This window comes from Osmerus mordax, chromosome 1, assembly GCF_038355195.1.
Source record: "Osmerus mordax isolate fOsmMor3 chromosome 1, fOsmMor3.pri, whole genome shotgun sequence".
In the NCBI taxonomy this organism is placed as follows: Eukaryota; Metazoa; Chordata; class Actinopteri; order Osmeriformes; family Osmeridae; genus Osmerus; species Osmerus mordax.
This window is the reverse complement of record NC_090050.1, coordinates 11,300,492-11,322,993: the sequence shown is the minus strand read 5'-3', so window position 1 is coordinate 11,322,993 and position 22,502 is coordinate 11,300,492. Positions and strand designations below refer to the sequence as shown.

At 45.1% G+C, this 22,502-nt stretch overlaps 1 protein-coding gene across 1 annotated transcript; it reads right to left on the bottom strand.

Annotated features, from left to right (window-relative positions):
* Window positions 1–15,394: 15,394 nt before the first annotated feature.
* On the bottom strand, window positions 15,395–20,803 carry mych (myelocytomatosis oncogene homolog). The gene is made up of 3 exons (XM_067245664.1): window positions 20,643–20,803; window positions 17,207–17,767; window positions 15,395–16,869 (listed from the first exon to the last, which is right to left on the bottom strand). Exons 2-3 carry the CDS (start codon window positions 17,754–17,756, stop codon window positions 16,289–16,291), a joined length of 1,131 nt encoding a protein of 376 aa, XP_067101765.1. The 5' UTR covers window positions 17,757–17,767; window positions 20,643–20,803; the 3' UTR covers window positions 15,395–16,288.
* Between the last annotated feature and the right edge of the window lie 1,699 nt (window positions 20,804–22,502).

Genomic DNA, 22,502 nt, shown 5'->3' with positions numbered 1-22,502 from the left:
TCACCCTTCCTCACATCAGAATGCTCCTCAGTGGCAAGCAGCCAAAGGCATAGCATGAGGAGGTGTGTCTGTTCCTCATTCTCTATCGGATCAAAGTTCAGCTGGTTCAGTTGCTTCAGTCAGCGTTCTATGTTCTGACTGTCTGTAGTCTGCTGTATACACTAATCTAGGTGACCTCACTTAGAAGTCAGCCTTAGATAGACACACACCCATCCACTCCCCCCTCTTCCAATACCAACCCCATCAACCAAGCCAAATGCTGCTATGGAAAACAGCATGCTAGCAACAACAGAAGCTCCATCTGAGATAGTGAGAGTAACGCGAGAGTCCTGTCCAAACATTTGTCTTAGAAATGAATGAGGCGTCCCTGGGTTTGTTATTACAGGAGACACACAAGTCTCTTAGTGACCGGTCAGACAGAGGGAGGGGCTTTGTGTGTGTGTGTGTGTCTGTGTGTGTATGTGTGTGTGTGTGTGTATGTGTCTGTGTGAGTGAATGAGTCTGTGTGTGCTAGTGTGTGTGTGTGTGTGTCTGTGTGTGTGTGTGTGTGTGTGTGCGTGTACTAGTGTGTGTATGTGTGTGTGCTAATGTGTGTGTGTGCTAATGTGTGTGTGTTTGGGTACAAATTACAGAATTCTGGATATCTGATGTGTGTCTCTGCGGGGAGATTTTCTGTGTAATGCATTGCACATGAAGGGACTGTACATTTGAACTACATGTAGAGACACTGGTGGTGACCTCAGGATCAGACAATCAGAGCACTGTACACGTACAGAGCTTGTATGTCCTTACCATGAGGCGAACATCTGTTTCCTGTACAGCGAATTAGGAACTAAAAGGGATTGGCTCTCATTGATGCCATGGCAGATTGCTGCAACACAACTCCACCCAAAAGCTTGCTAGTGCACAACACGAGCACACTCACGCACACTGATAACAATAACCCACGCAAGTCAGAGAGTATCCTTGGGTATACAATAAGAACACTCCGTCAAGATAAAGCTCTTTGTGTGCAGTGAAGGAGAGGACAGTTTGTAGATACAGCCTGGTGATAGAAGGTGCTCTTCCTCTGTTTAGAGAGAGAAAGCTGCCCCTCCGGCTTCACTGGTGAGCCGGGGTCTTCAGTCTCTGTCTCTGCTCTTTTGAAGACAGGCACTGAGAGACAGGGGCAATGGCAGGGGAGGGCAGGCCCTCTGCTCAGCTCCATCTTAGGCTGTGAGACAGGCTCGTGGAGCCCACCTCGTGACCCCGTCACCCCGTCCTACAGCGGTGTGACATGGCTGATGTGTAGCGTCAGCAGGAAGAGATCAAAAGGTCAGGGGTCACGTAGCTTCACTTCACTGATCACAAAAGCACACACTCGCAGGATAGGCATGGCGTTGAGGCGGGGGGGGGGGGGGGGGGCGTTGAGCGTCCGGGATGTCAGTTTGACACGCTCCGCAACCACGAATGTGACGCTCGACGACAAGTTCAGATTTGTATTTTTTCCGGTGTGCTTTTCCGTAGACTGAACCGAGCTTGTTGCCCTCCCAAGGCTGTGGCAAACACGTTACTCTGCTCATGACTGATTAGCAGTGAGAGGAGGAGGGTTAAGTCAATAGAGAATAGCCAGAGGTTCCCTCTTTTCTTTCAGGGGGAATGGGAGGCCCCCCCTTGCTCTCTGTTCCAGCGGCCCTCTGCTCTTTGTGTTACTAATCTGAGCCTCCTGTAGTGCCGAGGCCTATTGTCACCTCTCTTTACCTCCACGGCCACTTAATCCACCCTCCAGTCACTAATTCACAAATCCCCCCTCCTCTTGTTCTCCCTCCCTCTTTCACACACACTCTCTTTCTTTTTCCATCTGCAGCAAACATGTTGTTGAGTTTTAGATTTAAAGTTTGGATATTCTTCGCTCCTCATAAAAAAGGTTAATTGCTCCAGTAAGCAATCTCCTAACAATGTTGGTTACACTGTAGGTATAGATATAATGTAGGTTTCAACCCAAGTCTGATGGTATTAGCGGCAGAAATACAGAATGGTAGAAGACATGGTCATTAATGTCAACCTTCCTGATCCATGGGCTTATCCACTGTTCTTCTCCCTGCCAAGTGGGTATGCTAAGCCCAAGAGCTCAGATGAAAAAGAGACAGAGTTTACTCATCAGGTTATTAAATCTTGTAGTAATTGGAGTTTATCCAATCATGGAGTCAATCTGTGACCTCAACAATCTGCTCATCCTAATGCAGTAACACATGTAGTTGGAAGCTACAGCTACAGAGGAAGTCCTGTCGGACACACAACTGGCTTTCTTGAGCCATGAATGAACATGCCCTTATGGTCTAAAAGTAAGACCTGGGCTCGAGGCCTCATCCCTCTCAGGATGCAGTCAGCAAGCCGGGCAGTCCTCTCAGCATTCCTGTCATGCCATGGCTCTGAGTTAACACTGAGGGCAGCGATGACTGGGATTCAGCTTGATATCAGTATCATTTCTTCATCCGTCGGACCCAGAGCAGCAGCAGGAATGTGTTTGTTGGAAGTGACTAATATCCTGTTTTTTTGGCTGTTTCCCAGCTCCCCACAGGGCTAACTTGTGGATAGTTCACCTCCTCCCACACGGCTGAGCCCCTGGCTTCATGTGTGGTTCCTCTCTCTCTGGAACTCTGGCCTCACTGCACAGGAAGACACAGGGGTTTTATAGTCGGCCTACCATGGGGTTCGGAATTCTTTATCACCTAGACGACAGACAGATGAGTGTGCAGATAGATGGGCAGACAGAATGGTGTTGAGTATGAGACAGACAGACAGACAGACAGGCAGATAGGCAGGCAGGCAGGCAGGCAGGCAGGCAGGCAGGCAGGCAGGCAGGCAGGCAGGCAGGCAGGCAGGCAGGAAAATATATTGTACCTTGTGACATGATGTATTCAGTGTTATGTTCTCAACCTCCCCGGGGTAACTCCTATGCAAATAGGTGCTATGCAAATACCAGTCTTCAGTGGAAACTCCATCTCAAATGGTTCAAGTTGAGCAAACCTCAGACCTGCTCTAACAGAGTCCTGTCGACCAGAAAAACAAATGACACAACTGCTCTTACGGTAATCAAACATGCACTTAAGCATTCAGCTTAACGGTGGGTACTCAAACATTAACATAGTGTAGGTGTGGTTCTGATAACAGTCTCCAAGCTGAATGTCCTAGTTCCTTGACTGTAACAAATATCTACAAACACACATACACACACACATACACAGAGTATGAGTAGGCTAATGACTTTTCAGGTAGATATGTACACGTCTTTTCACCTGTTCCATATACATTTACATTTAGTCATTTAGCAGACGCTCTTATCCAGAGCGACTTACATTAAGTACAGGGACATTCCCCCCGAGGCAAGTAGGGTGAAGTGCCTTGCCCAAGGACACAACGTCAGTTGGCATGACTGGGAATCGAACTAGCAACCTTCGGATTACTAGCCCGATTCCCTAACCGCTCAGCCACCTGACTCCCATATAATTCTCCTACTTCTGTTCCTTTGTTGGTCCGCCTCTCATTAACCCCCTCCACTCAAACACAAACTGCTCAACTTTGTGACGTAATGGCCTTTTTCCAAGGACAGAAACTGTGATCAACTGTCCAAGCAGTTAACCTTTTCCTCTGCATTTCTACCAGGATCAAGTCTGCTGGTCAATAGTTCCTTTGGCTGCAGTGTGATTGCGCAATTTCTGCGTGTGTCAGTGTCTGTACCACTGGACAGGGTGTTTACGGAGCAGGACGTGGTGGTGTTTACCGAAAGTAGTGGGCGCATGCCTTAGTACTTGAGCGAAGCTGTCCAGCTCCAAGGACACATACATAGAGACACACACAGCGTCCAAATGTTCCCACCAAACTTTGCAGTTAGCAGTAAAAAAAAACACACACACACACACTACTCTAGCAAAAGTAACCCTATTCAGTCAGGGAATTTCCCTGTCCCTGGTAGGATGTTGATCTCAAGTCTCTTCAGCAACCTTAACGTCATCTAACATTATCTACCCTTACAAAACTTCCTCATACTGGTCACCAACCGCCTCTACCACACCTGGAAAACAGTAGTTCTTTTTCTCCTTTGCAGTCATGTAACAGATATGTGTTACATGACTGCAATAGAGAACATGTCAATTTTCTTCCTGCTTGCCTTGCGCAACAGGTCCTCTCAGGTCTGCGGTCCAGGATTTGAATACATTTGCCTGGGCATTTGCATGTCAGCTTAGTCTGAATTCTCCGAGATTGAAGGCACTTTGTGATAAGCAAATGGACTTTCCTCTGTGTACACATTCATAATGTACTCCGCTGCTTTCCTCTTGAGGCCAGCGTGGAAGGCTCTGTGGGGGGGTAATACCGGACTGTATCATGCCTCAGCATGTTCCTGACACACACGTTCTCACAGTCCCTTCAGTCATTCTGACGTGAAGAGACCCCAGGGATCCATTTGGTCTTTTCGCACCTGGGGAAAAAAAATGCACTGGTACATTAAGATTCTCATGATTAAAACGCCGACGTACACAAACTCTTGTCAAACACACTCCAAAAGCCCGCTTGCAAACCATGTCAGTCGGCACCCGCAGCAACATTACATGGCGCTAAAGGGTGTCAACTGATTCTTCTTCACCCATCTTCTCTCAATGTACCACCTTGTTCCTCTCTCCCTCCCCCCTCGCCTCCTTTTCTCTCTCTTCATCACCCAGACCACCCACACCGCCCCAACACCCTCACACCTATCATCTCTCCACTCCAGGGTGACAGTCGAAAGGTGTCAGCAGGCTACCAAAAGTCTCCTTCTGGAGAAAACGAAAGTATGATGAGTCACAGTGGAAAGGTGAGTGAGAACTGGGGGGTGACTTCTCCCTCCTCTCGAGTGGGGAGAGGCTGTGGAGCAGAGAGGGGGGGAAGTGAGAGCAGAGAAGTCAGCGTGGAACTGAACACGTGTGACTCTGTGTGGGCCTATGTTTGTGTGTGTGGGCTGGGGAAGTTTGTGCATTGTGATGTGAGATGGGGATACAGTACATGACAGGTGTAGGGGGGTGCACAATGGATCATGTGTTATTCCATCACATGTTACCTGGTTCCGGAGCCTGGGAACATTCAAATGTCCAAAGTAGTTAATGGTAGTTAAAAATAGGAGAAAAGTATGGATTTTATTCTTCAAAACTGGAATTTCCCAAACCTGTATTTGCTTATGTAGGTCAACAACTGCAGCACAACTTGAACTTACAAACAACACATTTTAAATGTTTTAATGTGTTGATCTATAGTCCCTATTTTTGGAACATTGCTGACCCTGAATCTCTCAAAAGGAAATTGGATCTTTGAAAATGTACAGTAAGTATATTTAGCTCTGCAGCTGGGTGAACTGTGGTTAGGCTATTAGGTTGAGAAGAAATTCTGAAGGGGAAATCCTAGTTGCTTCCCCAAACAGAGTGGAACTGTTTCCTGTCTGTCACAGCAGCTTCCTGTCATGACATCAGAACACCTGCACTGTAATTCCACTGGATGGCAAAGACTGTGGCTTCAACATGAGCACTTCCCACAGTATTCAAGACAACTCCATGGCAACCCTACATATCATTCTTGTTGACCCGGAAATATAATAACAATGACTTACAATATTTTTCTCCCTGCAATGACTTCACAGACACATGGACAATTTTACCCCCTAAAACGTTCCACCAACCCATTGTCCACTCACAGTAATTAACATCTGTATGGGACACAAATGCTGCAGTTTTCAGGTCAGGTCATCTTGCGGGAAAAAAACAACAAAGGGTGCAAAGATTCAGTTTCATGATGAGTTGGAGACTATAAATACAGTCAGCAGTCAGATAGTGAGTAAATGACTGGTGGGTAGCAGACGTTAGTGGGATAGTAGTAAATGAGACTTGACCGATACCAGAGGAGGTTAAAGGAAACCGCATTGTGTGTGCGTGCGTGTGTGTGAGTGTGTGTGAGAGAGAGAGAGAGAGAGAGAGAGAGAGAGAGAGAGAGAGAGAGAGAGAGAGAGAGAGAGAGAGAGAGAGAGTGCGAAAGAGAGAGAGTAGTGGTAACCGATCTGGCGAAATGACTCATTACATCCGGTGAAGGAGATTTACCAGAAGTACTGGGACCCTGGGGATAGGGTGGTCTCTGCTCAGTTGAACACAACATTGAAGGTTTGATGTAAACTTCATTAAGATAAAACTAGGTCCCTGAAACAAATATATCGGAATGGCGTTGTGCATGAAAACAATGCAGGGTTTTGAAATGTTTGAAGACACGTTATCGGAAGTGTATCCCCTTATTCACTTTCCTTTCTCAAGCTGACATGGACATTCTCAAGTTGGAAGAGGAATTCATGAACATTGACTGTGAAAGCCAGTTCTGATTAAGCTTCAGGGTGTACTGATATACAGAGGTACTGATGTGAGTCACGACAGAGTGGGGATGAATATATTATGATGAGTTAGAGCACCCAGGAAAACCCCTGGGCTGGGCTGGATGAACAGCCACATACAGCTTTCACGGAATGAGTAGGCCTAAACACAACAGAAGTTCAATTAATCACGTTGTTTTGGCAGTTGAAAAACTGATTAAGCCAAATTTGGAAACCATGACCTTGCTCACTGTGCAGGCTAGTCTTATCATTTCTTCTTCATCTTTTTACCTGCCTTGTCCATGTTTCCTGTTCCTTTTTCAAGAAGTCTTTGACTATGGTAGACAGATTCTTGACCACACACACACACGCAAACATCAAACACCTCCTCTGCATCCCTGGGTCTTTGTAACTGTGTTCATTAGGCTTTGTGTTTGAATGAGCCCACAGGCATCACTTATTTAACGAAAGCATTTCCTAATGAGAACTCTGGGATCTGGTAACAAACCAGACGTGAGCATGTGTGTGTGTGAGAAAACCAATCTCAGTGTGAGAGCTCCTAGTATTTCATTGCCTCCTCTCTCTGCATGGTGGAGTTCTAGGTCTAGCCTGAAGGCACCATCTATTGAGGTTTATGGAGGTTGAGACGTGTACTAAACACAGACTCCCCCTCTGCTTAGACACAGCGGTGTTGGCTGTTTGGTTTTTTTTCTATCTTTTTTTAAACACACTCTATCACCCTGTCCTGCTCAGCCTAACCTCTGTCCTAAATGCTATTTCACACTTGTTTATTTGAGATGTTGGTAACAAGAGGTATCCTTCACTTGAGAATACTTACAAATAAAAATACCACAGTCAACTGTTGCCATCTCTGACTCCTGGGTGCTCTAGATTCCAGAGCAGGCCGTTTCCCAGTATTATTGTCCTTCTGTTTTGGTGAGTCCTCTCAGCCACGTGTACAATTTTCCCTCCCTGCAAAATGATTGGCTAACACTGCGTTAACACACCCCTTTCCTCGCAGGGGAACATGTGCCAACACACACACGCAGGCACGCACATGTACGCAGAGTGGCTAAAGGAAGGAGAGAGTGTGTGTGGGGGGGAGGGGGGTTTCTTAGAAATACTGTTCTGCACGCTGGTCAATGTTTAACAGGTGGCCTTGTTGACCAGCAGAAACATAGCTGGCAAGCTGTCTGACTGACTGAGCGACCACGTGGTGACACACATTGCAGGGATCTGCTTTCTTTAAGAGCTGGGGCTCTCCTCTTTACGGTCTTTGTAATTTCAGTCTCTTATGGGCTTGTAGTGTTTTTCCTTAGTTGTTTGACCAGCGTAGGAATGCAGCAGAGACAAGCCAGCTCAACAAGTCAGACCACAGATGGACATGCTTCACTGTGCCACAAAACAGACACACAGGAGACGGAACTGATGAAGAAAGTGTTTTGTCCGTCTCTTCATAAACGGAGTGACTAAGTTCAGTTAAGTTCTGGATTTTAATACGTATTTATCAATCTGCAGATTGGGAGAGAAAACCAGTCTTCTGACCATAAATGACAACACAACACCAAGCTTAGGTCTCAACCAGGTCTCTCTCAGCTCCGAAAGCCGGAGGACCATCTTTTATAGGGCACAAGAATGTAAGCATAGATTGTGACAGTCAGGCAGTAATGACGTTTCACCAGTCTCAGAGAAAGAGATTCACTGCTCCCAACACATGACAACTCTCAGACTACAGAGTTCATAGTTGGAGCTCTCCTTGTAGTCATGACAAGGAACGTTTAGCCAGTACTTTCTCCTGACCCCGAACATCTATTAACCCTGACACATAGACACAATATACTCTTATTAATAGCAAGCTTACATGAGAACGTACTAACTAGTATCCAGTGACTAGTTCTATTGATTAGTGAATAATGTAAGCACACCGGAAATCCCAATTTCTTCCACAGAACCTTTTCTCTTCCTCTCAGAAACCAAAATCTTTTTCACGTATCCTCCGATAATGGCTCCTTCCGCAGGCTGGAGTGACAGTTCACCGTTGGCGTAGCTTCAGAATGGGCCCCGTGAGGGACGGGCCTTTGTTGCACTTCAGAGTCATTCAAGATTCCTTGTCTAACGGTTCATAACTGGCTCTGAAATGATCAAAAGACCATTATAGTCCTAACAATACCACGACAGCCAGAAAATCTGAGATACCACTGAAGTCCGGCATGGTTCAGCTCCTCGCTTTTCAGTCATTCCGCCATTATCATCCGAAAGATTACCATCTATGACATTCAATTATTGTATTAGTTTAAACAAAGGCTGCAGGGTGGAAACTGGCCTGCTTCTCCCCCCTGCCTGCACACCTTAACCCTTCTATTCTATGAGGAAGGGATTAGAGAGAGGGGTCCCTGGGTCAGTCCATTTCCCAGGGGGAGGGGGGGGCGGTTCTGCTCAGCCCCCCTGCAGGTAAAGCTGACAGAGCACGGACTGATGCTGTCACAGTTCATTAGCTAGGTGGACCTTCGGAAGGTCTCACACACACACTGGATGTGGAGGCCCTGGGCGCGCACACACACATGACAGCACAACTACAGTATGTGCCCAGACTCATGCACTCACCAACATGGCAGTACACACAAACACAGCTCAAACTACTTTAGAATACTCACACACACATAAGAATAAGTAGACAGTTTTACAGTAAAACTGTAACAGTTTTATCGTTCCCTTATGATGTTAATGTTTAATGTTTTAAGTAAGGTGACAGAGAAATTAGCAGAAGTTTAGTTTTTTAGTTTAGACCAGAAACTCCCAAGGTGATTTACAGGAAACTTGTGATGTTCTCTCATATTTATTTTTAGTTTGACATGCATGTTGACACATCTCAACAGCTCCGTGGCTCTCTGGAGGCGAGGAGCACTTTATTCTGATCTCTCTCTCTGTCTCTCTCAGAGACTCACAAACACACACTCACACACATGCACAGAAACTCTCACATAAACACACACACACTCTCACCACTCTCTCTTCTTTTAACTTTTAACTCTCTGACAGGAAATTCTTTGGATTTGTTCTTGTTTGAAATGTAAATCTACATTTATAGATCATGTTCAGATCTTACTTAACAAAGAAGAAGAGAGGTTGAGGTGGAGGAGAAGCGTTGTGTTTGGTGAGCTCTTCCTGATGCATTTGTTGAAGAGTCAAAAACACAACCACATCTGGCTTGCTGTTTCCCAACCTCACTCTTCCACAGGTTGTCAAGCTCGCACATCCAAAATAAACAAACCCAAAAGATTGTAAACACCAGTGAGTCAGTGTTGCTCAGATCTGTTACACCTGCGACTCATAAAAACAGACAGTGTTCATTAGTTTAGTAAGTGGGTTGTCGGGTTGGTTTCAACCCATTAGTAAGTGGGTTGAAACTTGGCTCAGCCTGATGTCAGTCTGAAGAGAAACTCAGAGACGTCCTGTGAGCCCAGTTGTATGTTCCTCAGGGAAGCATCGTGCCTCCAAGTTCTCAACCGGAGAGAGGGGGAGAGAGAGGGGGGGGAGAGAGAGGGGTGAGAGCAGGAGAGAGAGAGGGAGGGAGAGCAGAAGAGACAGATGGAGGGAGGGAGAGAAGGAGGGAGAGCAGTGACGGGCTGGAGGGCAGGACACACACATCGTGCCCCGTGGCTCAGTCGCACACAGCGCGGGAGACAGCCACTGTACTCCAACCCTCCTGGACAGAGGCCCTGGCAGCCTGGAGGACCCCAAGAAAGAGGCCCTCCCTGACCCCTCTCTTCCCCCCCAGACCCTCTCCACAATGGACTTTCCTGGAAGACTCTGCCGCTCTACTGGAGAACCACTATCAATGTGTGTGTGTATGTGTGTGTGTGAGAGAGAGAGAGAGAGAGAGAGAGAGGTTAACCTGTTCTCTAGGAGAGCGGCTGCTTCATTCCATCCTTGTCAAGGATGTAGAACAATGTTGTGCTTTGAGGCTGGGACCCGTCGGCACATTCTAGGCCCCAAGCAGTGCATACACACGTGCATACACACACACACACGTGCATACCCCCACACACATACACACATAGAAATCTCAAGGAGTTACGAATAAGGCTCTCAGGCCACTTCTGTTCTTCTCGAAACTGTTCATCTCCCTGGGACATGGTACATGAACAGGGTGTTCCACCAAGAGAACGGCAGATGGTATTCCACCATACTCTTTGAAGACGGCCCAAGGAAAATACTTCTTCAATCTTCTACATCCTAATCTTATAATTCAGCTAATCAATTGCTTTCCTGCTAAAGCCTATATCTTTCTGTAAACGCTGACCCATTCACATTAGTGTGTTACATAAGTAACTTCCTAAGTAGCAACACACAAAGGCCACCTAACCCTAACCCTCTCCACCTCTCCTCTATTCCTATTCTTGGTCAGTCTTCCTTGGCTGGCCCTCTCAGTGGCTATGCTGATTAGAAGACGAACAGGAGGTTGGGGTCAGGAGCTGAATGAGGGGGAGACTCCATGTTGGGGGACAGAGGTTTTATTTATTCTACCAAGAAAGTGGATCCAGGGTGACCTGTGACCCTAGGAGGATTTGGGATCAATAGACTTTGACCCCCCCTCCCTCCCTGCACCCCTCCTCCAGCCCTCCACCCACCTGGTAGAGGGACCCAGGATTAGGCCTCTACGACCTAGGGGGCAGAAGCCCTACAAGAGGCTAACAGACCTGCCAGGAGCCCCTGTCACCTCCAGGACCTGGGACGAGGAGGGTACAAAAGATCTGTGTGTTTGGTTTGACACATACACACATTCTCTCTTTCTCTCTCTCTCCCCCTCTCTCTCACTCTCTTCTCACACACACACACCACACACATATACACACTCTCCAGTGTTGACATTAGCACATTGAGCATCTACTGTCACATCCTTGAAGGAACAAAGAGCAGTCAATAGCAGAGGGTCACCGTTTTACAAATGCTAATTCACTCATGCTAATGCTGGTGGTCTTTCTGTTACGTTAATCACAGTGTGGTCAACATCGGCTTTGGAATTTATGACCAATCAGATTACCCTTGATGCTGCTCGCAACTACAGGCTGGGCTTGTCTATGCAGCCATCCTCATCAATGTGCAAATGAGCCACAGAGACGGGGCCTCATGAATCTATAACTGATCAATACAGTTTAACATAATCAAACGACGCTTCTGTTACAGATGAAGTAACTGATTCCAATCAACAGAGTGGACACATTTGACTGTGTCCGTCCCACTGTCTCAACCCCTCAGCACCCCTGAGTCTGACTGGCTCTAGGTTCTTCTGCTTCAGACTCACCACATCTGTTCCTCCCATTCATCTTGTTGGCCCCCCAACCGGGCTGTGGTAATGCTCTGATGGCTTACTGACTGGGACATTGTCCCTCCCTCTGATAGGCAATAAGACCTCTGCAACCCCTTGGTCCTCAACTGCTCCAGACACTGCTTCCTCGTAAATCACACAAACACACACACACACACACTTGCATGCACACAAACACACTTACCCACACCCACTGGCACCCACATACAAACAGACGCACTGACACACATGCTGGCAAACGCATGCACTTACACACACACAAAGACACTGCTGAAACACACATCCAGCCATGTCTTGACATGTCTTCACACACACCTGTTTCCACGCTTTTCACACGCAAAAACATACGTCAGCTCTGTCCTGCGCTTGTCATCGTCCACAACTCTTCACTGTCCCCTCCTCAATTAAGTCCTACTGGGCTAATTACTGGGTGCTACTCTACTGTATGTGTGCACGTGTGTGGGTGTGTCTGTGTGTGGGTGTCATTTCCATGTCAAACCTTTTATATTTAACCACCTACAGTTCAATCTACAGCTGGGTACTACCATGGGCCCAGTAGCAATCACTCCACCAGAAGTTAGAGTAACAGAGAGTCCAGTCTGCGCAAATCTTTTCATGTAAAATAATGTAGTTGGCTTTTGTTGTTTGAACTCTTACTCTTTGTCTACAAGGACAAGCCAGAGGCACATTTCTGACATTTTACAACATTCTGTCAGTCAGACCCGGTTGTTTGACGAGGGAGGAGAGTGGATGTTGAATGTTGAAACAGTAAATCTGATGTCCTCCTGAGGTTGTTTTATGTGCCTCCTGCACAGTAGGGGACATGTGTGGGCCACTTTGAACATTTCAGGGACGTGTTTGTCTTGTCAGTCCTGTTGTTGGAAATTCAACTCCAACACATTTAATGGTTTTATTGGTTTTAATTCTCTTGGAGGTGGGGGTTTACATGACACCCCCACCCCCCAGCCCCAGCCCCAGCCCCTACCCCCTGTCCGTGCCCCTACCATTCAAACGTTCCCAAAAGCAATCCTCACCAAGAGCATTTGGCACACTCTCACACCCCTTACACAAGTATTACATTTTACTTGTATATTTTATTTAGCAGATACTTTTACAAAAGGGATGTACAAAAAATGTATATAGAAAGTCTGTAGAAGGTCAAGGATCAGAAGTGCATATTTACTTTGGTCATCAGTACCAGGACAGTCTGTGCATACAAGCATCACAAAGTAATCTCAGTAATCTCAGCTAACAGGCGTGAACAAAAATAAGACTACAGTGTATCACCATATGGTACGAACACACGTACACACACATTAATACTTCCACACACACTTCTGCAAGCGCACACACATAACGGGAAACCTCTTCCGCGCACTATTAAGCCTTCCCCGCGCCCTTCCAATCCCACACACTTTCACTTCTCCAGGGAGGTTCCTCTCATCCTCTCTGCTTCGATTGCAACATAAACAAAGAGACGGGGGCAGGACGGTTGGTTGTTGTGACCCTCGAAGAACACATTAGAGACGCCGCCACTGCCTCTCTGAGGAGTCTCCAGACCTGGAGACATGGCGCGGTTGCATCTCAGTTCTCATCTAACGCCTTGGCTTCAGCGTAGCGAGTTCACACACGTCTGTCAGCGTGGATTCTCAGGGCCGATCCCTCTCTGGTGAAAAGTATCGGAGAGTTGTGAGCTGTAAATCACAGCTTAAACAACGGTACCTGACAAGATTTGTTGAAACGACTGTAGCCCCCAGCAGTGTGAACGGCTTGTGACTAAATACCACCAGAATCCCACTGAGAAAATGAAAAATTTCAGCTTGTAACACATTCCTTGGTGGGACAACATACCAACACAGACCACTGCCTCCAACCAAATCCAGCCTTTTCAAAATACAGTGAGCAGATTTAAACAGAAAGAAAAACAGCAATAAAAGTCATTTAAGGCGCATCAACCATCAATTAATTATTTTATTTTTTCAATTAAAGGCAAGGGCAATCTGACTACGAAACATACCGTCACTGAATGTAATCTCGGTGACTAATCTGAGTAGGCCTTTAGACCTCAGTAGTTTGCTTTCTAATATCCTCCCCCTCTTCTACAGGCTGAGCCAATTAGACATGTCCCAACAAGTCCTTCCCAAGGAGGTTATATGAGGGCTCATCCATCACTTTAAAGAGGTGTGGCACCGTTTTAAAGCCCTTAACAACAGATAAATCCCTCAAATTACTGTTTAATGCAAAGTGGAAATGTGTTGTAGCAAAAAATCTTTTCCGATTTAGCTTCAAAAAGGCTATTATGCAATTCCTGAAAGATACTTGATAAATATTCTTGTTATTAATCACAAATCCCTCAGTGAAACTGTTAGTTGGTGTTTCCCCTCCAGTCCTCTCCCCACCCTCAGAGAGCTCTCAACTCTCTCCTCCAGACTGATCTGTGCCGCCTTACTGAACACCACCACCGTAGGCCACTGACATGAACATGTCATGCATACTTGTGTAGGCGTTTACTCATTTGACTCACTGGGAAAACTGTTATTCTTTTCTCTTTAAAAACACATTTTACATACCTATTATCTTTTTCTACAACAGTTGGGGACTATGCACTACAGTCTTCATGCTTATGCAGGCAAGGATTTGTGTATCCTTCTCTGTCCCAGATGTTGCCTTTAAAGACATGTTTGACGTCCTGGGGAGTCTGTAACGGTAGAGGTATTCTGGTTTAAAAGGAGTTTTACTTTGGCTACTTTCCAGCTGACTTCCTGTGTGGAGGTGTTATGGAGGTTGGAACCATGCCAGGCTGCTGTGATGAGTAAGACTTGCCCTGACTTCAAAGGCCAAGTGTCACTCAACTTCAGAAGGGTGTCCTTTTGGTCTCACAGAGCTACCGCTTACCTCCACCTCCATTAATCCTCTGCCTCCATCTCTGTGTCTGCAGTCACACATGAGACGGTATTTATGACCAAGAGAGAAAAAGGGGGAAATATGAGAGAAAGAAGAAAGTGCATGCAAGTTTCAAGCAGAGGACTCTCCCCGCTTCCATCTCTCAAGCTAGTGATGTAACGTGGTGTGCCCCGAGTGCTGGAGCGAGTAGTTCATGGTAAGTGGTAGTGACAGGCCAGTAAAGATCTGGGCCACATACAGCACCAGACTCTGGCCCACATCTGCTGGTACAATAACCACCTGGGGAGGAAGCTGGCCTTCCCCATCCACACTGACAAAATCAATCTGACAGGAGAGGCATCATTTGAAATAGATGGAAGGAGTACGAGTAACTTTCTGACTGACACACAGGAGCAGTGAAGAACAGAATACATCATTAAAACTCTGTGAATTCTTGTAGTTTAGAGTGAAGACTGAAGTGGAAAGGTCAGACTTGGTTGTCTCACACACACTAGCCCTCGTGTTTAGAAACCACGGCAGGTAAATGACTGCATTATCAACTACGCCCCAACCGGCAAATGAAAAGGATCTGTCAGCAAGGTTTAAGAGTTTTATGGTACTATACCAATCAGTAAGAATGCTATCTCAACTGTCAATCATCCACCCACTCACCTTGGCCCAAATACCACTACATACACCTGCTCAAATCAGGGGTTGTGTAATAGCTCTCTCAGCCCTGTGTAATCTCGCATACCTCACATTCGGAGAGGCACAAGCGGTTATGTGTATGAACATAGAAATTGAGTCCAGCAGACATGTGATCTTGTCCATTCTTTAATTATAAAAGTGCCGCTTAAAAAGAACAGAACTTATTTTGCAAATGAAGAGAAAAAAATACTAAAATAATTTACATAAACAAAATAGATACAGAAATATCTACACTTTGCTTTGAAGACCACAAAGCAAGCCGTTCCCCTGGTGGAGGTAGGTTACTCATGCTAATAACACAGATATAAAACATGGTACAGGTATGAGTCCATAACAAGATGCATCATTTAACAAGAACACGCCAAATTCCTATCAACAGGTGAGGTAATTTTGAGTTAACACAAGTATAGGGAAGAATTCTCATTTTCAAAAAGGCAGGTATTAAGACATCCAACAATTTAGTGATGAACTGTAATAATTGGCATAAACATTAGCTACATTTTAACCCCACAATCAGCATACAAACTTTAGATCCAGCCCAAAGTAATGAAACAATTGCAAGATAGTAACTGAGCTGACTTAACATATTTGGATAGGGGGAATGTCTTTAAGAAGATCCTAATATAACAATGTTTATGTTTTCAATGCTCCAATGGCTACAGTTTAATAGGCTAGTTTACATGTATCCTAAATTACTTTGGCAGATTGCTAGGACAAGACAAGGTAGACATAACAAAACCATTGCTCGGGGCTGAACTAGGCCTGTGGCTCTTAATTACAATCTTCAACAGTCAGCAGTCAAGGCATGAGGACTCCACCATGCTGTGTTTTGAGTCTGTGTGCGTGTGTCTGTGTGTGTACGTGTGAGTGTGTTCATTTGTGGGCATGTGTGCGTGCGTGCACAGCTTACAAGTCTATATAGTCCAGACCTACATTTAGGTCACGGAAATTTCCGGCTGTGTGCTCCTCCCCTTCCTCCTCCTTAGTCCCATCCTGTCTCCCTGCCACTACCTGCGGAGCTGCTCCAGCCTGGCCTTCAGCTTCTCCTGCCTGTCCCTGAGCTTGTCCTTCCTTGCTTGCAGCCTGCGTCCCTCCACCTCCAGGCTGCGGATGCCATCTCTAGCCCTCTTCAGGATGACCACCTTGGACGCTTTGTCGTTTTGGGAGAGCTCGGGCACGTTGTCTCGCAGGTTCAGGAAGCAGTTCTTCAACTCGTTCCGCCGCTGCCTCTCCATCACGTTGTGGGTCCTCCTCCTCTCCTCCTCGTCCTCCACATCCAGCGACTGCCTGGAACTCGCAGACCCGTGATGGTGGTGGTGGCGTGACGACGAGGAGCTGCGCCCCGAGTGGTGGTGGTGCCGGTGGGAGGACTCGGAGCCGCGAGAGCGCTTACTGTGGTACCCTGATGGGGACATGGAGGCAGGCTCGGGGCGGAGAGGCGAGGCGGGGCATGGGGCGGCGTAGTTGTGCTGCTGCTGGATCTCCAGGTGGTGGCGTTGTTGCTGCAGCCGCAGGCTCTCGTCTGCAGACTGGGGCTGGGGGGAGGAGCTGGAGGGCTTCCTGACTGTCACCACGTCTATTTCCTCCTCTGAAAAACAAGGTTCGAAAGGTCAGCATACAGCTTGTTACAACACAAATGGCTAGTGCGTCCTCGTTCACTAGTTTCTTTCAACAGGTCTGCATTCTTGACCTTGTTTAGAGATAAAGACATGGATGTTTTACATGGTCCCAGAGGTAGCTAGTTTAACTGAGTGGCCAAATTAGAAAATAAAATATGACAATTCAATTCCTCGGATGTTGTACCACTGTGCATGCTCAATTCAGTTTACTACAGTACAATTTTTTGAGGGATTACAAGCATTCCTGAAGTTCCTTTGAGCTCAAACATTGCTCACTTTAGCGTACAATGACCATTCAAAACTCACCGGAATCACTGGATGAGTTTGTGGAGAACTCTCCTCCGGCAGAGCCATAGTCCGAGGAAGACTCCTGGCTGTCCTGCAGTAAATCCTCACTTTCCAGAGCTTGGCATGCTAGCGCCGCTCTGTGGCAGTCCAGGGTGGAACCGGCGATCTCCTCAAATATTCTGGTGTCAATGTCCGATAGCAGCGGGCTGCTGGATAGAACAGAAGAAAGCTTCTCTTCCATAGACTTATTATCCCCCAGGCAATGCCACAAACAGTCTTCAGACTCCTCCGGCCGCTGGTCCTTGGATTCGGTTCCATTTACGTTATTGAAAAAGTCACAGTTCCAATTTAGTTGAAGATCTTGATCTTCCAAGAGTATATCCGATACGTAACTGAGCTGATCCTCCTTGGAAAGCGGCTTGCTGTTGAGACCGGCTTTCATCGGTGGAGACTGGGGTGGCGTAGGCAGGGACTGTAGATCCTTCATCAAACTCTGGCAGAACTCGTCATCGAATAAAAGCGGCTCCGGGTAGAACCAGTCATGCGACTGGGAAAAACTTTGCAACATTCTGGCAGAATCTAAAATAAAGATAAGGAAATTGGGTTAACACCACCTTAGTAAAAGGAATTTGTGACTAGGGTTCGAGGCAGTCCACAAGCGCTGTCGCAGCACTATGTTAAAAGGCAAATGGTTCACGTGTAGCTACAGTTCTCTAGTGTCTTAGGACCCCGACTGTAAACCCACCGGCAAACAACCTTTTATTCATGTTTACATCCTTTGCCCCGCCCAGTGATCACCTCCTGTCTTTTTACCCAATTACATCATTAGAACAGCTGGAGAGATCAACGTAAGTTTCCAGGATATATAATTTCACTTGTAACTCAACTTTAATAATGCTAATTTTTGTGCCAGAGTACTTTCACTTGCCAGGGAAAATACTGCATAACCCCGGTAAACGTCCTTCTATCAGTGTCATCGGATCATGCAACTACTCTGTTCTTCCATTCAACCGGTAAATGGGCCATGCACTGCGATATTAAAAGCAGCAGCATGCGATTTGTAAAATGTGTTGCTTTCATTATTTAACCCCTTCAGACCTGGCGTCCATTGGAATGGACATTGCATATTTCTGGGTCTAAACCAATAGAAAGTCTGTGATTTCATTATTTGAATGATGCTTATCATTCATTGGTTCCTTATTATCCAATCACAATGGTGCAATGACCTTTGACTTGATCTGAGAGCGCTTCAGACATCAGACAAGACAAGCATGGCTCTGAAGCTCGAGAGAGGGAGGAGTAAGTGCCTATATTTCATTAAAAATGTTAATTAATGTTCATGCTAGCCTAATACATTTTCTCTCAGCATAATTTTAACCATTTCAAGTGTTAATATTTCAAGTTATTTTGACAATATTCCATTTAATTAAGTTACAGGATTTTTTAAAAGTTTAATGTCCATCCCAATGGACATCGGGAGTCAAGAGATATTAGCCAGCACACATTTAGTCAGTGTCTACATGCAAAGAAAAAAATAGCTATAAGCATTTCATAGCTAAACTATGACTTCACAATTGATTTATATTGTATATATATATATTTATATTAGGTATATAACCCATTTTATCACACATGTGCTTTTAGAGTATAAAGTCGCAGACTTCCTAGATCACCTTGTAAATGGAGAGTTATCTGATCTTGACTGCTTGGATTCAGGAAATGAGGAAGATAAGAGCAGGAATGAGATAGAGGGTAAGTGTAGATGTTGAGAGTATAGTACAAAGTTGTATGCCTTATATAATATGTAAATTGCATAAAATATGAGTGAGACTATGGAAAAATAGTTATAAATCGAATTGTTTTGTTATTGGATAGGACGAGGGAGAGAGAAAAGTGACAGTGAAGAGGTTCCATGCATGCTTGAAGAACTTGAGGTGGAAGCTGAGGTTCAGATAGAAGAAAGTGTAGTGAGAGAGGATCAGGAAGAGATTACTGTGAACAGAGAGGAAGATGTCCATGAGCAGATTACAGCAAGGATCTGTCGCTTTGCCAACCCTCCTCTACAGTCCGACAAAGTGATGACAAAAATGCCACGAGGAAGCTGCGATGAAGCTGTAAGCCGTGATGGTAAGGTCGCACTGGTCAAATGGTTTGACAGCAGATCAGTTGTCATGGCCTCCAACTTTGTTGGTGTTGGCAGGATGGATGAGGTGCAGCGGTGGGATAAAAAGCAGAAAAGATTTTTGAAGGTGTCCCGTCCAGAGGTGGTCAAGTTGTACAATGAAGCGATGGGCGGTGTTGACCTGCTTGATCAACTTGTCAGTCTGTACCGCACAGAAATTCGGTCAAGAAAGTGGACCCTGAGAATGATCACACACGCTTTTGATCTGGCTGTGGTCAACAGTTGGCTGGAGTACAGGCTGGATGCCAAGAGGGCCAATCTCCAGACAAAAGACACCCTGGATCTCCTCCATTTCAAGATGAATGTGGCCCGGTGTCTGGTGAGTGTCCATAAACCAGTGGCAGCAAAACGTGGAAGGCCCAGTATGTCTCCAGAGCCACAACCACATGCCCACAGACCACGAATTCAAGATGCAAGACCTCTACCTGAAGTGCAGTATGATATGGTTGACCACATGCCAAATTATGATGAGAAGACAGAGGCCACCAGGTGCAAGAGGCCATACTGCACAGGAAAAACACGTGTATTCTGTGACAAATGCAACATCCACCTTTGCTTTGTGCCACACCGAAACTGCTTTAAGGCTGCTCATCGCAAATGAGAGAATATATGGGAAAATCCGCAAGATGTATTTTTGTTATTTTCCATTTGTTTAATAGTTGTGTGATCTGTTATTAGCTTACAATATTAAAAGTATAACAATAAGATAAGATAATAAGATAATAATCAACTTAATTGTGTTTGCAGGTTCCACTGTTACATGATTCATATGTTAAAAACATGGCCTATGTAAAACTAAGTTTTCATGGCGTTTTACGCTCATTTAGTCCTGGCGTCCATTGTAATGGACATGAAAAAATACCAATAAAAACATGAGTTTTCAAAGAAGTTTTTTTTCCCCTTTATTTCTATGCTATAAAGGAGTAAGAAGCAACTAGGAACAATTTTTTTTGCCCAGCAGAAAAAATTCAGGTCTGAAGGGGTTAAACCGTCTACGCTGATTATAGCTCCAACAGACATTTCGAATATTTTGGGTGGGTTTGCCCATAAATCAATCTTAAGGATGGCCTAATGTGGCACAAAATCAAAGTTCAAACTAGTTAGCAAGCAACATATATGCTGTTAGCCTACTTAATCAATAAGAGATCTAGATAATCAGCACAAATATGTGCCGTCTGATTTTACGACTCGTGAGTGCAATGTGAAAGGCACCGGTATGTTGCTAGTAATTGACAAAAACGATATATCTGCAATGCTGTTATCATGCCTTACATTAAGCTCACGGTGAAGAAAAAATCACGACGTAAACACGACCAAAAGTCCCGATTCCTCCTCCAGTTTGGATCAATTTGTGTAATTTTTTTCTCCGTTGCAGTCGGTAAACGTAAAGCTATGCAGCATTGGCAGACACGCACTTCCACGTTTCACTCAGTCACTACACACCCAGAACGGTGGGTGTGGCGGAGAGCCATTTAACTATATATAACCACATCGCGACTGTACTCCTCCACTAAGCAAAATCGCGCCAAAACAATATGATCACATCTGGAAACATAAAGTAAAATATAGTATTCTTTTAATAATCACATCCTTTCATTGATTTGTATGTGTCTGTTCGTAAAACACGGCTAAAACACAAACCAAGAAACGAATCGATGAAAGTTAGGATCTATTTCCTCGAACGCGAAGGGATACATCGCTTCTGCTTAGGGGTTCTGAATCTGTAATTCCAAGAAATGGCGGCGGTTGCACAGATTCACACGTGTACTCTCTAAAAAGCCGGGTGCCTCGCCGTGGCAGTTGTAGTAGCAATGCGGCAGCTCAGTTATCGCTTGTGTGTCAATGGGTATTAGGGTTACGTTGAACATTTAAAGGGATTTCAATCAGGCACATATCAGACGTACAGTTCCTTGCTTACATAATAATAATAATGATAATGATCAAAAGCATAAACCATAAATGCTTGAATATATTTTATCTTTGTCATTTTCATCTTTTTCAACATTTTATCAAATGTTGTATTTTTGTTTCAAGAAATAATGCGGTGAATGCTATTTTAAACATCAGTGTTCACGATTACAGACGACACTGAATAAATACATTGTGGGATGCTATAATACTAGAGTGTTCAAACAGATCATATAATGTGGAGCGAACTATAGATGCATTCGGCACTACACGTGCACAGTTCACAGGCAAACCCCCCTGCCGACGCCGGGGGCGGTTTGATAGAGCCGGTTCGTATAGGTTACAGTATTTTTACTAACTTGTAGGCCTATATGTTGAAAAAGTCCACATTGTGATTGCAAAATACATTGAATTGTGATTCCGATTTTGACACGTATACAACTTAGTGGCGTTTAGTAGATAAACTGTTAGGGTACACGCACATTAGCCTATTGTATAAACTGTATTTTTGTGAGTATTTTTCAACGATTTCAGATAACGATCAGAATACCATATAGTGGTATAGTGTAAGACCAAAGCTATAGTGAATTTAATTAATACTTGATATCCGCTTTGATGGATCAACAGCCTGAAATTGTGGGTTAACTGCCACCTAGAGGCGGTGCGTCAAACAGACTGGCACACTGAACTCACCATGGCATCTGGCAAGATAATCACACTGTTCTGGTTCGTCTTCTTTTGTAGGAAGCAGGAATTTGAAAAACTGACAGGACAATACTCGAATATTCCATATTTACATGATAAATAGATTCATGTTATAAATTGTAGCCTGTAAGTTACTATAATAGGGATAGAATTGTTCAACTTCACATTTAGCCTCGACCACTTTGCAGAGTACAATTCGCACAAATAAAGACCCCACCTTTAATTCCTATGAAATTACACCCTGTAGAGTAAACCAGCATTCAAACTTTTCCACACAGGCTGCCACACACTGACCCACAGCCTGCAACTCTTTAACTACCAATTATCTTGACAGATCAAGCCCATGATTTAGTTTAACAAACTGAAGAACCCTGGTATGTTCCAGTCTTTAAAGACAGACATACTCTGTGGATAGTCTTTTTGATTTTCCATGTGTTTTCGGAGAGAGCACGAGGGAGTAGCATTTTAGCCAAGGGCCAGTAGCCTCATCTCTTCACAGATCTTCCATGCATGCTTGAC

Coding starts and splice junctions, on each gene's coding strand:
- mych (XM_067245664.1), bottom strand. CDS start 17,756: ATGTTGCAAAGTTTTTCCCAGTCGCATGACTGGTTCTACCCGGAGCCG. Junction 16,870..17,206: donor AAACTCATCCAGTGATTCCG/GTGAGTTTTGAA, acceptor CTTGTTTTTCAG/AGGAGGAAATAGACGTGGTG.